The sequence below is a fragment of the Xiphophorus maculatus genome, chromosome 20 (genome assembly GCF_002775205.1).
Source record: "Xiphophorus maculatus strain JP 163 A chromosome 20, X_maculatus-5.0-male, whole genome shotgun sequence".
NCBI classification, from domain to species: Eukaryota; Metazoa; Chordata; class Actinopteri; order Cyprinodontiformes; family Poeciliidae; genus Xiphophorus; species Xiphophorus maculatus.
The window spans coordinates 1,861,609-1,879,700 of record NC_036462.1 but is presented as its reverse complement, the minus strand read 5'-3'; the positions used below and the strand labels follow the sequence as shown (position 1 = coordinate 1,879,700).

General features: G+C 39.9%; 1 protein-coding gene across 3 annotated transcripts in view; it reads right to left on the bottom strand.

Moving 5' to 3' along the window:
- The window catches only part of LOC102224592 (contactin-4), a 228,829-nt gene that overhangs the window by 56,246 nt on the left and 154,491 nt on the right, over positions 1–18,092 (bottom strand). For all 3 annotated transcript variants that reach the window (XM_023325061.1, XM_023325063.1, XM_023325062.1), the window contains exons 9-11: positions 13,653–13,792; positions 7,103–7,232; positions 5,807–5,957 (exon numbers count right to left, since the gene is read on the bottom strand). In XM_023325061.1, the coding sequence (XP_023180829.1) occupies positions 5,807–5,957; positions 7,103–7,232; positions 13,653–13,792 (421 nt within the window). The remainder of the gene's footprint in view (positions 1–5,806; positions 5,958–7,102; positions 7,233–13,652; positions 13,793–18,092) is intronic.

Below are 18,092 nucleotides of genomic sequence, written 5' to 3'. Positions count from 1 at the left end.
TGTCACAATTTCAGACAGCATGATATGACTTAACGGCAAAGTGAGCCCAAAGCCATGACAGATTTTACTGAGAGTGCGTTTAAAAGGCAGATTGGTCCAATGATTACCGCAGCAGATGCTGAGCATTTTTCCTTGTGATGTGCACAACAGCGTGGCACGAGTGTGCATATGTCGCGGATGAGCACAGAAGCAGATAATAGGGAAGAGAGACAAGGAAAGACACAATCAGCACATTTAAAGGAGCTGACGCGTTTTCAAGCTACATAAACGGCTTTTCTAATTCCTGGCTGGCTACAGCCTCTGGGATAGAAATCATTTCAATATGAACCAGGGTGGACTGAGTTGAGTTGAGTTGTGATTGTGAAGCTGTGATTCTCTCTTTAATTTAGCAGGTAGTCTGAGACTCAGATCATTTTTTAATGGGCAACAAGCCAATTACAAACTGATGTTAAAACCAACAAAATAAAAGCAGAAAATCAAGTAGGTGTTAAAATATGCTAAAGTTGATATTTGTTTTAAAATATCATTACATGTTGTTTAAAATGTGACTGCTCTCTCATGCAGAGTCATACAAACTTCTAATGTACATAATTAATGACACTTCATGGTAGGAAGGTTTACAAATATGTAAATTGTATTCATTCACCTTCCTGTTTTAAAACTTTGAAAGCCAGGACAAAAAACTGAATGGATGGATAAAATTTCTTCTTTTTTGTGACACTTAAATACTCCAGATCAGATAGAGGTGACCTGAGAAAATTCAAAAAGCAATTTTTCAAATGATGAGTTCACTGACCAGGGGAACAAGCCCATCCAAAACCAAGCTGGTCTTATTAGAAGTCATCATTTCTCCCATTGGTAACTCTGGAAATGACTGTCAATAATCATAAGTTTTGGAGTAATTTCCCCAGCCACAGCCTGACCTGAACTCACTTAACTAGAACTTGACTGGCAACATGAAGTAGACTGAAAGCTCTAAAAAAAACTAAAAAGAAACTATCATACTTCAATCTAAAGAAATTCAAAAACAGATGAAAACCAAAGTTTGTATCATCTGCATATCTGGAACGACTTTCAAAGCCATTTCTAAGGTTTTAAAGAATCCAGGACTAAGATGACTGAAGCAAAATGACAGATTTCTGCAATATAATACAAAATAACTGGGTTCAAAAGTCTAGGGAAATATGGAATAAAATCATTTTAGAACCATTGATTAGTTCACCTGATATATGTGACAAGGTTATCATAGTTAACTAAACTAACAAAATAACAAAATGTGCATGTGTATGTGTGCATGGTTGTTTGTCCTGTTTGTCTCTGTGTAGCACTGGTGTCCCAGGTGACCACCCTTCATGACCCCATTAGGGGTAAGCGTTAGAAAATGGATGGATGCTGTTACAACAACATAACAGGGAAATAGATGTGGAATTACAACTATTTTTCCATTTTTTCTGAGTATCCAGCTATGAATAATAATAAATTCTGAGCTTTTTAAGACTTTCCCAACAGTATATTAACAGAAGACAAACAAATGCAAGACGCAGATGAATTTGATGAAAATAAATTCCACCAAAGCACCATTACCAACAACTCTGATTGGTTAATCACTCCGTCGTGGCGGCTGTTTAACACTCCAGCCCCAGACATTTGAAATCCCTCTGAACAATAAACTCAAATCAACAGATTCAAAAAGGTCTGAGTGCAGCGTGATTGAAGTGGCACAGGGCAACTGAAGGGCACCAGGAGCAAAACCACTATGCAAATCCCCCTTCCACTTTTGTTTGACAAGCAACAACACTGCTTTGTGTATATGCAAAACCTTGGCAAGACGCTGAGCACACAGCCCTGCTGTCGGAGCAAAGCCGCGCTCGGGTGCTGACACCCACTGGGTGACCCCCCCCCTGCCAGCAGTGATGCTTCAGGGCCAGACTTCACACTTCACCCAGACAGACACGCTCCAACGTTACGTGAAGCAGACAATCACATCGCCGAGGTCACGCAAGGTCGGACTGTGGGATCGCCCTCTGCTCCTCTGAAGCTTGGCAGCATGTCAGGAGTGGACTCATTTGATTTCTGGAGCCTCCACCCTCCCCACTGAGGTGAAAACTACTTGATTAGCACTTTGAATTGACCCAGCAGCTGGTCTGCTTGGCCCCCACCAAAGAGCTGCTGATAAAACACAGTGGATCCCATTATCCATTACTCAGTTAGGCCTCACGCTGTTCTCTTCCTCTCAGCCGGCTGCTACCACATGTGAGGAGTGCCTTGGAATCCCTCTGGAGATAGAATGAAGAATTTCCCTGCATTTCAAAATGCACTGCTAGACTCTTTGCAAACACCCCCAAGTTAAGTTTAAGCATTACACAGCAATTCAGGAAAGGTGTCATATTACAAATTTAAAAGCATTCCTATTAAAGAACTCCGTTTGCTAAAGCAACAACACGGTGGCCACTGGTGCACAGCTTTTCTGTAGCGATGAGACAGTTAAAAAATATTGCTTTGTTGTTCCCTGGCTGCGTTGGCATTTCAGCCTCGTATTGATTTTATAATATATCTTGTTACATTTCACTAAATCATTTTGAAATGTACCATGGGTATATGAATTTAAAACACCTGCACCATGTCTCTGACTTACCTTCAAATCCTGGTTTGGAAACTTTTATCAAAATAACCCAGCAAAGTAATTCATATCTCTGTCATCAGAATATTGGAATTTTAAGACCCAGGCCAGGCGTGGGCAACTCCAGGCCTGGAGGGCCGGTCTCCTGCAACGTTTAGATGCGTCTCTACTTCAACACACCTGAATCAAATAATGAGGTCATTAGCAGGACTCTGGAGAACCTGGCTGCACTTAGGAGGTGATTCAGTTGTTGGATTCAAGTGTGTTGGACCAGGGAGTTGCTAAGAGTTGCAGGACACCGACCCTCGAGGACCAGAATTACCCACCCCTGATCTAGAATAATTGTATAAAACACAAAACAGTTTACTGAGAAGGTAACGTGGAGTCCGTGTAAGAGAACTTGTGCAAACAGGAAAGTAACTGGCTTAATTTATTAGACCACCTATAAACTTCTGATTTTGAAGATATTAATAAATAAATCTCTCACTTATTCCCTCATTATTATGGTATTTAGTAGACAGAACTTATTTTCTAACTTACCTAAAACAAGACTTAGCTCTGATTTAACTTCAGACAGAAAAAAGGTACATGTGTCTTTTTATTCAGCATATGTAAACGTCTGGTTTTAATTACAGCATCATACCAGTAAAGAGCTCATTCATAACTCTGCTACATTAACTTCTCTATTGGCAAAACTTCCATCTTATATAGCTAATTTGACAAACTTTGTATTTCTATCTCTTTGTTTTCTATACCCGTCCAAAGCAGTAAAAAGCTACAGCTACAGTCTGGTCGGGAAAACTCGTGCATGCAAGGAGAAAACAAGCAAACTAGACACACAAAAGTTCTAGTGGAGGTCAGAACAGGACTGTTGTATTGATTGCACATCAGTAACCTCTGATGAACATCGCTTCTCTTTTGTGAGTGCAACAGAAAACGAACTGGTCCAGACTGAGAGGGAACGCTGCGTTCCTCATTGTGGTCGTACAACTCCAGGTCAGCGCTTTTCTACTTTGCAGTGGTACAGGTGAGTGTGTAACAGTTTGTCCAACTAGTCTACAAGTGTGACATTTGACGGTGTTCTGTGTAGTGTGTGTAGAAAGTGATACACTGTATTAGTAACACTGTTCCCTTTATACCAGCTATGTGACCCATGAACAGCTGCATTACCAGACATTCATTCCAACTATGGCTCCACCATTACTGACTTTTTCCTCCTTCTGTTTTATAGTTTTTATTGAAGGTTTTCCAGGCAGTACTGAGAAACTAAGTTATTTGGGTCAGGATGGCATGATTACATTTTCAGAAGAAAGTAAATATGAAATCCTTCTCAGGCTGTGACCTGCAGCCTGCACTGGGATGGTTTCAAACAAAGAAATTTGGGGTCTTCAGGTAGTGGAGAAAACAATAAATAGTATAAACTATGGATTGCATTTGATATCCTTCAATAAAATACAGTGCAAATAATTACATTCAGAAGTGACCTAATTGGTAGAGATTGGGACTGAATTTCAAAGTTTTGTTGTTAGAGGAAGCCGTGAACAAGCAGCATTGTGAAGACCAGCGGATGTATTATGCTTGAACATCTCACACTCCACTGTTCAACACAACATCCTAACATACGAAAAGTATGAGACAACTCCAAACCTACCAAAATATGGTGGTCTACCTAAACTCACCAACTGGACATGCACAGCATTAAGGCTCTCACTGTCCACGAATGGCTGAGATTTCATCGTTGAGTAAACTGATTTCCTACATTTTGTCCTCAAGATGGTTCCAACTAATACCCGTATCCCCTCGGTGTGGCATACTGAATAGTTTGATGTGAACACTGTTACTGTGAACAAGCTTACTGTGTGACACAGAGTACATGGTCATCAAGATTGACCTATGCACAGACATGTCTGGCAGACATCTGCTTGGAGTACTCATTGATTCTGCCTTGAATACACACAGAACTCCATGGTGTGAAGTAGACCTGAGTATGAGAGAGCCTAATCTGAAAAGAAGTCAAGAGGCCTTTGATACATACAAAGACAGACTGTATATATTCTTCAAGCAGTGTGGATGAATAGTCAGTGGATGAAATCTCAACCACAGACGGTTGAGATTTCATAGCTGAAAGTACTGATTTCCTACATTTCTCATGGCAAATTCCTTCAATTCTCACAATGCTAATGGAAACATGCAAGATTGTTTAGTTAGTTGGGCATCTAGCACTGTTTCTTCTCCACCGCACAAATGTTATTGCTGCAAAGTGGCAGTCTGCTTGATTGTGCCGCCTCGCCCTCATCAGCTCTGTGTCGCATACAAAACAGTTGGTGATGTGAGCACTGTTTCCCATACTGAGTGCATGGCCGTAAGAATGTACCTATGCTTAGACGTGTCTGACAGATGCCCACTTTGAGTCCACTTTGACTACACACAGACTTCCACACAATGTATTCCCCAAGTATGGATGCCTTGAACCTGGAGGAGCTGCACAGATCTACTGCTCTGCTCACTAGACAAGTATCAGCTGTGCACCACACCAATCAGACTTTTATGGAAGAGTTGGAAAGTGGCGAAACAAAGGCATAAGAAGCCATAAGGCATGTAGGGGTCACAGCAAAAAAATAACATTGAACATCACCCTAAGCTCATCATCCCCACAGTAAAACATGGTGGCAGCAACATTTTCCTGCAGAGGATGCCTTTCTTTATAGGAGACAGGAGAAACTGATGGTATCTGATAGCAAGATGGGCACTTCCTGGTGGAAATTCTGGTAGAAGCAGCAAAAGACTCAAAACTGTCAAGATAGACAATCGGCCAAACTCTACAGAACAGTTTCAATCAAAGCATCGTGAAGAGTTAGACCAACAGATTTCAGATTTATATCCAACTGAGAATCTGTGGAGTTACCTGAGAACTGATGTTAGAGAGAGTTGTATCTGTAATTGTGGAGAAAAGTGGTTCTGCAAGAATATCTTGAGGGGTTGAACAGAATGCATAGAAATACTTTCCTTCCACCTTGCAACCCTAAGCAGCTTCATGTTTGTCTGTTAGGCCATCTTCAGTTTGTTCAAACACAGATCCACACACCCAGCAGAGCACTTCAAGAATCTCAACCTTGCTAAAGGGAAATCTCCAGCAGTTCTGGCAGAGAGACAGAAGCAACCAAACCACGTGAAACTATGTTTTACCTGCTGCTCCCCTGCAGGGGTTCACTGTCCTTCCGCCATGAGATCACGCCCCAAGGAGACATCTTGGGCTTGCACTCGATGAGGATGTCTCCTCCCACTTTCACCAGCGTCTGACTCTTCAGTTGATTGTGAGAAAAATCCGGGGCAACAGCTGAGAGAAGAGAATTGCAACAATTGTCTGTTAAACCATCTCTGTGAAGACTTTCTTTTGTCTAATTTATCTCTGACTTCTTATCTCCTATTAAACACGTCGCACTGCGGGCTGTTTTTTTTTTCTTCAAAATGAGCTCATTAAGAAGCAGAATTTCCCACCATGGATAATTCAAAGAGATGAGATTGCATAATTAGCAATCAGACATTTGATGTGGAGTTTGATGTTAGTTTATTAGTATCATTCTCTGTCAGACAGCATGTGATTCTCCCGCTTTGTTTTAAGTCTGATTTGTAGCTATGCTACCGTCTCAAACCACCAGCACTTCTTTCCTTTGACCAGAGAGTTTTGCATGAACATCATCCGGATGTGATACGTTGAAGGAGAAACAGAGGCTGAGATTGAAGACTGACAATCTTGACAAGGCAGATGGGCCAAGACTTCTCAGCTGAACAAATCTGATGTACATCACTGTCAGTCAAACACATTCATCTTATAATTAATGCTTTTCAATTAGTGGTCAGAAAGGTGGGGAGTCTTCTGATAGCATGGCGTACAGGGAGGGAGACAAATCAAACTGCAGATACAGACAAGGGAAGTTTGATGGCATCTCTGATAATGCCATCACACTTTCTATGCAGCAGGATGGCCATACACTAACTGCACTTCCATTAACTTCCATTAACCATAAAATTGCACAAATTGAAATTACAAAAATAAATTTGCTCAGACTCACGTTTTTCAATACGTTTTGAGCTAGGATGAGATGGTTGTTTTGGTCTTATCAAAATAGATATAGTTCGCAAAACTAAATTGTGAACTGCATGTAAATTGCAATGGAAAAACTTTCCATCACATCACATGAGTCATGATCAACATCCGGACGTTACTACTGGCAAAAACGCTGAAGGAGATGACAGGAAGTGGTGGGAGGATGATGGTTTGGTCTGCAGCATATTGACGAAGACATTTGAAATGGAAACGCAGCTACTTTCATTTGGTTGCTTGTTCTGTCTGCATAAAATAAATGTAATCAATAAGATTTAAAATATATATATACAGTATATTACACAGCTGTAGCCATCACAGTTGTCCCCCATATCATAGCTTGTGTCTCTCTAGGCCGCAGAGACGCTGAGCCTCACCTATGACTCGGAGCTCTGCGTTGGAGTAGACCTCGCCGTGCTTATTCCCAGCCACACACTGGTACATTCCGGCGTCGGACAGGGTTAGCCGACTGATTGACAGAATCCCATTGGCAACCTGTACGCGCTCCTGTGGACACAGAGACACACACCTTTAATATGCCTTTTCCCCAGAGCTCATCTACATAAAAACAGCCACGCGGCGGGGATGTGAAATATGGCACAGAAGTGACAGACGTGGCAATAAATCTAGGTTTTCATCACTAATGGAGGGAAAGGCTTGGGTGGATGGAAGCAGGCTAGCAGAAAATGACCCTAATCAATCTACATGTTTATGAGAGAGAAATAAAACCATGCCCTATTTATATCACCCCCCCCACACACACACACACCCTGCTGTACCACAGGGCCTGTTTCCCCTTCAGCAGAAGGAAGGGATAAGAGGGGAAGGAATATCATAACATTGGAAAATTGCTTTGCAGATCCCGTAGGTATGCCCTTTACATACTAAGTGATGTGTACCTGGTAATGCTCTGAGCTTCTCTTCATCTGTTTGGACTATCAGATTCAGTCCCCTGCAGGGCAAATCAAGCTCATCGTTGAGACATCAAATTAAAATGTGTTTAACGGCTGCAGAGCACGATGAACCAAAAACTGGGCTGGATCACTTGATCAGCTGAGTATTGAATCTCCAACAGACTCTTTTTCTGCTTATTGAGATAAACGCCTGTCAGTAAGAAATCAACTTCCTTGCAATGCCAGATTGTAAGAGATTTAGTTGTTCTGTTAGTATAAACTTAGCATCTTGCTGATCCTACTAATTTGTGCTAAGAAGCAGCGCACTGAATCATTAGCTCAGGTTAAGCTAATGGCTAAAATGAGCTCAATATTTTCTATTTTGATGGTAAATTTTTTTTTGAACTGCAATTTTGTTTACAAATACTTAATGATTTATTTTATGTAAAGTTGTGGGTTTGTGTGGTTTTTACCTCCTTTCTCCTTATTGTTTTTGGTCGTTAAAATATCTTCAGGTTCAAGTGCGAAGTTTATTTGTCCTTGAGATGGCAAACTTGTGTTATTATACCAATATTTGGCTGTATCTGTTTTTTGGCTCAGTTCAGTAAAATGTCGGTCTTATCTCAAGTTCTTCTATCCCTCCTAAATACAAGCAGTAAATGTTTTAGGGCCTGTCATCCGTCTCTGCAGCTGTGTGAGGTTTCGGCTTTCCATGTCCTTCATCTCCCGTGTTTTCCTCCGACTCACCTTCAGTGTCATTAGAGCCCATTTGAACTCCAGTCACAAAGGGAGGGGAGGATTAAGGCGCTGTCACATGAAAACGGAGGCTGTCCTCACTGAGAGATCACAAACTAATCCTGCATTTGAGCAGGTTGTGCCGGAAATTTCCATAACGCTCAGCAGCTCCGGATGTGCAGGGGCGAGCATCCCTTCTGGCGAGCCAGGCAAACGGTGGCGGGTATCAGTCTGTGCAGGAGGGGAGCACTCCCATTTACAGCTGCTATTAATTAGCCATGACATTCCTCTAAAATCAGCAGTTTTTGGCTCTGGGACCTGGGGGGACCATCTGCACCCCTTCTGCAGTGCAAAAGTGATTGGCCATGTCATGTGAACTGAACACTAAACTGAATTGGTTGATAAAAAAATGTGCACAATGTTAAATTACATATATATTTATGTATATGAATTTGTAGTGTTGATATATGAAAATATTGCATCTGACTGCTGCTGGACTGTTTGAGTGGTATCTACTCATTATTTATGTTCGTTACAAACTGTTCTTGACCTTTAATGGCAGAGTCCACAATCCATGTTTGACCCATTTTTAGAGTATAAGAGTGAATATGTGGCAGATTTCTCTTTTCTTAGGCACAAAACCACTAGATAAAAAGATGACATTTTTATCACATAATGTAAAGGGTTTTTCAGACACATAGTGCCATTTTATGGCACAATCTAGTAACAATCTTAATTGCAGTTATGAAAATGCTATATATATTAAATATGACTTGATAAAATTATTTAACACCTTGAAATTGGGCCTCTGTCTCTTTAAAAACTCCTGCTCGTTCTGTAACTCTGCCTTCAGGAAGTCGTCACAACATGGCTCCTTTTTTAAGGAAGAGGGATTGAAGTCCCTTTAATAAAATTTTTTTTTATCAGCATTGTACTGAGCAGTAGCTCCTATAATGACCTCAGCAGTTCCACCAGGTGTTTGCTAATTGCTGCTGGCTAGCCTGACGGAGCTGAGTGTGTGTGTGTGGGGGGTGCTGCTCTGTGAGGTGGAAACTTGGAAACTGTAACTCTAAGGAGGAGCTGCATCCTCAAAGCCAGCACTAGGTCCAACCAGGCGTTTTTGCACAGCTGAATGGTTGTCATGGATATTAAAAGATTAATCAAACATGCACAAAAGAATCAAGTCAACACTCCAGGTATGTTTTTGATGAGGGAATAACAATATAATGTGGTGCAATCCACAAAAAATTTAATTTTACATAATTCTTCCCCTTTAATTTCTAAAACTTCTCTCTCACAGTCTCTTTCTAAATAAGTGCAAAAATCAACATGTATTCTTTTTCAAATTGATAGGCAATACCCAAGGGTATAAGAGAAAACTGAAGTCTCTTCACTGCCTTCCTTAAATATGAAGATGTAAAAGTAACAGAAAGCAACAACTGAATCAATCGAAATGAATCTTAATCTCCGGAGTTTAATCTTCAAAACACAAGAAAAGGAAAATGCCACTACAGAGCTGCACAGTATTATTATTCACCAGAGCAGAACTGCAAGATAAATCTGCTTATTGTTTCCAAAGATCTTTGATTAATTTACCATAAGCACTCGACTGAAAAGCAAGCACAGCAGCAGACGTGAACAAAGTTCCCAGGTGGCTTGCAGTGAGAGGAACAAAACCTTTAAACTGAGCCTACTTACTTTGATACAGCCTCAATTAACAAGCAAATTAGGGAATTTTAACCATCTGCCCTTAACTACAGCAGTCAACCTGACTTTAATGGGATTACTCACTACCTAAAATCGGAATCTTTTACTTCAGATGTCTATAAGGGAAACCTCCTGTTCAAGTAGTTCACTACAGTATGTCATCCGTCCTCTGAATGAACTAAATCATCTTTCACTGAAGAGTTTTCTTTTAATTGCAAAGCCATCCTAATCCTGAAGCCATTGACAATAAATCAAGAGATTGAAGTCCTTCAAACGGAAACGGCCAGAAGAAAAGGAACATTCAGACTAAGCATTAGTTTTTCACCCGGTGGGTCATAAAAAGAACCACCATGGCGACTGGATCCCCAGACTGGAAACGGAAGCATTCTCGCTCAAAAGCTGAGAAAAAAGAAGAGGGAAAAATAAACAAAGAAATTAATTTGTCTGAAAATTGTTAATTGTTGGTGATGGTTAATTCAATAAAAGCATCCCCACAGACAGCTCAACAGCTCATGCCATGATCTATGCTATACTATTGAACAATATTCAAAGTTATTAACTATAAATAAATTAACTTTGTAAATTTATTTACAAATAAAGTTTATATATTAACAAATTAAATTGATGTCAGCAACTTTATTCACAAAGTGAAACAAATTAAATAGATTAGGGGACACATATTCAAATTTTTTAATATGACTGTATATTGAAAAGTCACACCTGGCCTGAAGTATCTATTCTGATTAAAGATTGTTCACAGTATAGTTTGTGATGTGTGGATGTTTGGTTTCGCTGTAAATACTGATCACAGTCTGTGTCGTATGTCGTCTCCTGAGCCGGGTGTATTACAGCCTTTAGCCTGCAGGAGGAACGCTCCAACTTCAGCATAATTAGGGAGCGTAATGGTTATGTGAATGACTCCACTTGCATGGGATCGATGGTGGTATCATCAGTGCAGCAATGATGTAGTCAGTTAGTCACTCATTCAAAACAGCAATGATAAAAAACACAGATGATACCATGTGGATCCATTAGTCGCCATTATCAGCACATTGGTTCATCGTCATCTTCCAGGACCCCAGGTCAATCACATTCTACAGCTGCCTCATATTTGTGATAAACTCCTCACATTATGCTGTAATACGCTGATTTCCATTTTCATATCAATTGCTTCCAGAGACTGTGAACACTGTGTAGGCCAGGCTGTATAAAGGGCAGCCCACACCAGCAGCATAAGGCGTCCCAAGAAACCCAGTTTTGAAAAGATACTCACGCTCCCCCCTCACCCCCTTAAAGCTGCATATTTGACATATTTGTTAAAACTGTCACCATGTCATGACAGTATAAAATGAGACAGATCATCTGTGAAAAGATCGATCTCAAGAAATGCTACGCTCCTGACCGAAAACAACCAATCAGAGCCAGGAGGAGGGTCTTAGCACTGTCAATCATTTTCATATACTTGCAGCTAAATTTGCATTCACTACAGGCTGTGCTGATGGAGGGAAGCTATACTGTAGCAGAGAGCAATGAGAGTTGGGTGGTGAGGGGCTGAGTGGCATGCACACGGGCATGATTTTCAGCACTAACACCCGCCTCCTGGCTCTCATTGGTTACTTCTAGTTAGCACTGGGGGAAGGAAGCAACTAAATTTTTTCACATTTTTTCTTTCTCATACTATGCTGTCACCACACGGTGACAATTTCAACAAATATGTAAAGATATTTTTATGAAAGTTACATACTGCAGCTTTAAATGAAAGGCACCCGGTGACAACGCATTTACTGTCAGAAAATGACAGTAAAGATCAGCCAGTGGTGAACTTAAAAAAAACAAAGCGCAGAGACCTTTTAGTATTTTCTAAGAGAACGAAAGAAGGAAGAAAATGAAAAACATTTTGGGGAGTTCAAGTCTGGGACTCTCTGTGCGTGCAGACTGAGATAGGAGCACTCTATAGGTATCAATGTATTATAAGTACTTTGACAGTTACATTGTTTTTAAGGGAAAACAAGAATACATTTGATTTATTCTTTCTTTTTCTCTGTTTTAAAGATTGTATATACTACCCCATTACTGCCCCCTATGAAAGTGTAGTCAAAGTTCCACATCTCTGAGACCAATTCTGTGGTTCAGCTGGGCTAAACAATTGTGTAAATATGAAAGCATGTTTTGTCTGCGCAGTCACAAGGCTTGCTTTGCCTCCCTAGAGTGTCTTGTACCTTAACACAAATACAGCATATTCAGGACAACAATCAAGATGGCCGCTCGTTCCCTCTTACAGGGCGGCTGCTTCTTCCCAGGCAGAAGACTGTCAGCAGAAATACAGTCCAGTGAAGAAGCAACTCAAAAAAGACCTCAATCAATTCCCAGTAATAACTAACAACCAGTGCCGCCCCACCACTGCTCCTCACACTACTGACCTTTCCCTCTTCCACTCATTAAGCAGCAGTGGTTAATGGTGGCATTTCAAACAATGCAGCACCTTCGCTGATTAATCCATTCACCCATGCTTTCTGAATATATCCATTTATTATGTCTATGTTAAGGAGGAATGTGCTGCACAAACGTCGGGGCAGTCGATGTAACCTTTAATCACACTCCAGCACTGCCTCATCCGCAGACAGGCGACTGGGTTAGCCATTTACTCCGAGCGCTACCGTTTGGATTTATTTATCCCATCATAAATTCCTAAGTACATCCACATAAAGATAAGAAAATAAATCTCATCAAATGTAATAGAATATTAAATCTTTTTAAGAAACTACCTTATAAGAAACAAGAGGCAGATTTTATTTTTTTTGCACCACCATAAAAAGGTGTTGATAAAACACATTGCTGTTGGCAAAACAGACTGTTGATTGTGCTCCCCTGACAGTAAACTAAATCTGATTTTATGTGAAAGAGGCTGCGCTGAGTGGAGCGCTGCCTCGGGTTACATGGTGACAGACCCGGGTTCATTCCTACCTCATGTACAACACTCAAGCACTGATCTGTGTCCTCCGGTGTGTTTGTCACCGTCTTTGCATAATGAAGCAAATTAACATATTGGCAGTTTATTTATCAAAAGCAAGCTGTGCCGCAGTGTCCAATCAGTCAGCTTAAAGGTACTCAGAAAAAAGGGAAAAAAACATCAAATGTAATAATCTAATATAAATAATAAAAAAATCACACTTTTTCATATGCCAGGATGAGATGGAGAATTTCTTGTGGGGGCAGGAAGCACAAAGGAATGAATTAAGTCTTGAGTCTGAAAAAAAAAAAATCTTGCTTTTCATCTGCGGTGGCACAGAATTAATAACTGAGGTTGGTAAGAAGAGATTTAGCAGATGATTAGTGTAGCTTCTACATCACGGTGCTTTTAAACACTTGGCCTGTTTCTTTGATCTACGCAACACAATGGGGCATGGTTAAAAACCTTTGAAATAAATGCTTTTTTGTGGATGACTATAATTAATGCAGAGAAAGGTGTGCTTAGTATGAATGTTTGGTATTCTTCATTTGCTACTAAGATTGAGAGTGAAATTTGTAAAAACGTGTCGGTGTGCCCAAAGTTTAGAACTTTATCAGCTTGGAGACATTTGGCAGACTTTACCTCTGTAGATTCCAGGTTTTCTCCGTTCTTCATCCATCTGTACGAGGGTTTCGGTTTCCCTGTGGCTTTGCACTCCCACACCAGCGAGTCATCGATGAACTTTTGGACGTCTTGGGGCTTCTCGATGAGATGAGGTGGAGCTGGAAACATGGAAAAGCAAAGTAAACGTTATTACTGCTTTGAAAAAGTTGTTCAACAATTAACATACAAGTGATAAAAATAAATGGAAGTAAAAAGTCAAATTTGAACTACCGGTATATGACCAAGGCAACTTTCTTCTAAAATTTAGTACAAGACCAGTTTATTCAGTTGAACCATGGGCAGTTTTCAGAAATTGACAAATACCCCTGACATCCTGCTGTTTTTTCTTAAATCAACCAACCATGGTTGCATCCATCAACCATCCAACTAATCAATCCATCAACCATCCATCTATCTAACCAATCAGGTTTGTGATGAACCAACCAGGTTCATCACAAACAACCAATCAGGTAACCACCCAACTAACCAAATATCCAGACAGACAACAGAATACCCAAATAGCTAATCAGCCACCCACCAAACCAAGCAATCAACCAGTCCACTATCAAACCAATAAACTGACTAACCAACCAGTCAACAATACAAGCAGCCATAAAATCAAAAATGAATCAGTCAACCAACAAGGCCACTAACTTACCAACCATTCAACAAAGCAACCAACCAAATAACTAACCAAGCAGCCAGCAAGTCAGCCAACCAACCAACCGTCCATACAATCAACCAACAAATCAAATCGGCCAACTAACCAAGAATTCCTCAGCAACACATCTATCAACTGACTAACCAAAAAAAAAAAAAAAAAAAAAAAAAAACTAAGTCAACCAACAAAATAAATAATGGTCACTACAAAAATAAAAAAAATTCAAACATTGGTTCAAAAACAATAAATTGTCATAAAATTTAGATAAAACTACATTTATGATATTTGGAAACCATAATAAACAAGAAAATAACTATTGACAGTGTTGATTTAGAATGAGTTCATGACATTTTATATAATAGACTCATTAATATTTGACTTATTATGTGGAAGCTTGTGTCAATACATACAAAACAAATGTATTTAAAGCTGTTGTACATAATACAAAAAAACAACAATCAAAATATTACATAAAGTTGGATAATGGAAACATACAAATCCATTATTGAGTGTCTGGTGGATCCATAGCAGTACAGGCACACCACATGTTGAGGCTGCAGTCCTCATAGTAGCTGTTCTGGGTTCAGTTCCCCAACCTATGCTATTTACTGCATGTTTTTCCCTTTCTCTACTCTAATTCCTGTTTAGATACTGATGAATAAAGGCCACCAGTGTCAAAAGTTTTTTTTAAAGGTATACATGAGTGGACAAGTGAGGTTGAATGTACAAACTGAAACCAGAAAGAAAAGGAAGAAGAATTGTGAACACTTCTGTAAGTCTAAGAAAACAACAGTTTTTACTATTTTTCTTTAAGTCTTTATTTATTACTTTAATGTTGTTATTTTTTCCTCCAGAATATCTTTTATTTTCCAAGAGTGGCTACACCTGAATGAAAGTGAAAAATACTGGCTCCATATACATTAGGGCGGTTCCTAGTGCCATAAAACTCCTCAGTTCGATAGAATCTGAATAAATGATAGTATAATTATACAGGAGGAGAATTGATTCTTCCTGTATCATGCAGGTAACCCAAGGCTAGTTAATGATTCAACCGAAACAAAGGTACATAAACCTAGATTTGTAAAGCTCTTGTGTTCTACTTTCAACATTCTTCTTGATGTTCAGGTCAAGGCTTTATCACCCTATATCACAGAAGGCTTTTGGCAGGATTAAATGAAAAGCCGAATGCACTTTTCCATTTCACAGACCTCACCTAATGCCACTCTCAAGGACTGACCTTTGTCAAGCCTTTTCACTAACAGCCTACACTAATTAGCTCCCACTATACGATATATTGCCTTTGGGTGAAGCAGAAAAACATAGAGAGAAATCCACTGACTCTATACGTATATCTGTCAGTATAGCTTAACAGCTTTAACATGGAAGTATAGATGGCGTGTGTGTGTATGTGACTTTGTATTTGATACACTGTAAGGACTAACAACACAGACTAAATTGTGGGGACTGACTTCTTTATGAGGCCAAAGCCACATAAGAAGAAGTGTTGTTTTAAGTTGGGGGTTAGGTCTAAGACTAAGGTGTGAACTGAGTTTAGGTTAGGGCCCCCCTCCCATTTGGATAGTGAATTAACATTGAAATGCATGTTTTCCACACTGGAAAGGACCCAAACTTCCTGTTTTTCCAGCGAGATTAAATTGGCAAAAACTACCTTAGCAACTACTTTTTAAGACTCCTATTCTTCCAACTCAGAAAAGGAATAAGACCAGAGGATACTTACTTATACTTGTCTAGCAACTCTGAATATACGTATCTAGTTTAAATACTTTGGATCAATATTATTAGATTCTCTTCTTTTTCTTCTTTTGCTCTTTCCTTTGGTTTGTTATTTTGTTTGTATTTCCTTTTAATTCACGTAAAGCACTTTGTAGTGTCTGGTTGCTGAAAATGTGCTATATAAATAAAATAACCTTACCTTTATTCACTTTTTCACTGTGCTATATGCAGGAGTCAGGCACAGATTCAGCATCAAAATTCATTCTGCTTCAAGGAACTGTTAGTATTTTGCTGCAGGTCTCTGAGAACCCTCTAGCAGATGAGGAGGCTCTACAAGGTCAGTTGAAGTGTTGACATTTGACTTGCATGGAGGCTACGCCTTAGCTGTCAGTCCAAATAGTGAAACTGTTTTCTTTTACAGGTAGGGGCCAATAGGGGATTCTTTTATTTATTCTGCTGCAGAGAAGAGGTTTTTGTTGTACGAGCTCAACTTCAACCTTTACTGTAGCTAAATGATTTTTTTTTTGTCAATGATAAGAAAATACAGACAGCTTTTATGGCGTCCTTTTATCAATCTCTGACAAGGTTTGAGAACCAGATGTTTTGTAGGGTTCTCAATAACATCCATATTGCATATTACCACACCTCTATATCAAGGAATGCCAGATGGGCCATCTCACTTTCTGCATCTTTCAGGACTGCTTTTCCGTTGTTGCTATTTCAACCTGTACTGTCAGGGTGCCTCACTCCATCCCTCACCTGCTGTGCACATATCGAATCTCAGTCAGCGCTCACCAAATGAAGGCAGGCAGTCCATCTCAGCCTGTAAGAGGCCAAGCCTGCATGCAATCAGGCCAGACGTCAAGAGCCTAACGCAGAAGAAAGATGGGAATTTGCCTCATTAAGGAAATCACTGTGAGATTATGCAACAGGAAGCCTGCAAATACACCAATGCAAATGCAACCAGGAAGCCATCTGAGTTACATCAACGCAAACAAGCAAGTAGACGATCACTTTTTGTCTTCAACCTTTACTTAGTGGTGAACAATATTCTACCGTCCCGTAGTCTTAAGAGACGGGGTCAATTAGATCCAACAAGCTTCTAACCCTGACCTTGACCTTGTGTGCAGTTTTAACAAATTTTGTGTGGTTTTGGGAACTGATGGTCTGATGGGACAACAAACCCTGCTTCCCCCGCTGTCCAACCAGATTAAACGTGTATGGGGCGTAAATATTTTTGCAAGGGACTTTGCACCATTTAATTTTCTCATTGTCCATCATCAGTTAATGAGTTTTAGCTTCAGTTCCTTAACATAGGGTGTAAAGTCTATGAGGCTTTATTTCTTGCAACATGAGCAGTGACATCAAGGTACAGATATCCATGTTTGACCGATAAGCACAGCAGGACCTCAAAATAATATCTACATTTCTTCCTGTTTTACACAAACTAATGCTCTCTGTGCTCCAGCATGCTTTGGTGTACAAGATACACCACTATCGATCATCCCGCTGGCATACACTACTAACAAATGTCTCAAAGGCTTAATTCAAAAGCAGTTCAAAGTAAGATTTTTATCACCTGGCTGCAGGGAAGAGAGAGGCAGGGCCTGACAAAAGACATCTGAAATGAGAGAAGAGTCGGCTCAGGGGGATTAGTAAGGCAGAAGCTGGCAGAATCCCGGCTGAGGTACATAACGACAAATTGAGGAATGTCCCAATTGACATACTTTGTGATAGCTGACACAGCATGTTATATTCCTTTCTTCTTGACTGATGATCACAAAGAGTTGCAAGAGATCTTTCATCTGTCACGTTTCAATGGCTTAAGGTCAGAAAAACCTAAAAACATTTTCACAACTCTACAGCAACTGACAGCTACAAAATAAACATATTTTATTATAAAGAAAAAATATATTTGGGTTTACATGGTTTTTATAATGTAGTGAAGATACACAGCATGTACAGTACACATTGATTTCAGTTTAGCTTGTAAAAAGTCAGGTCTATGGAAATATTTTGGTGCA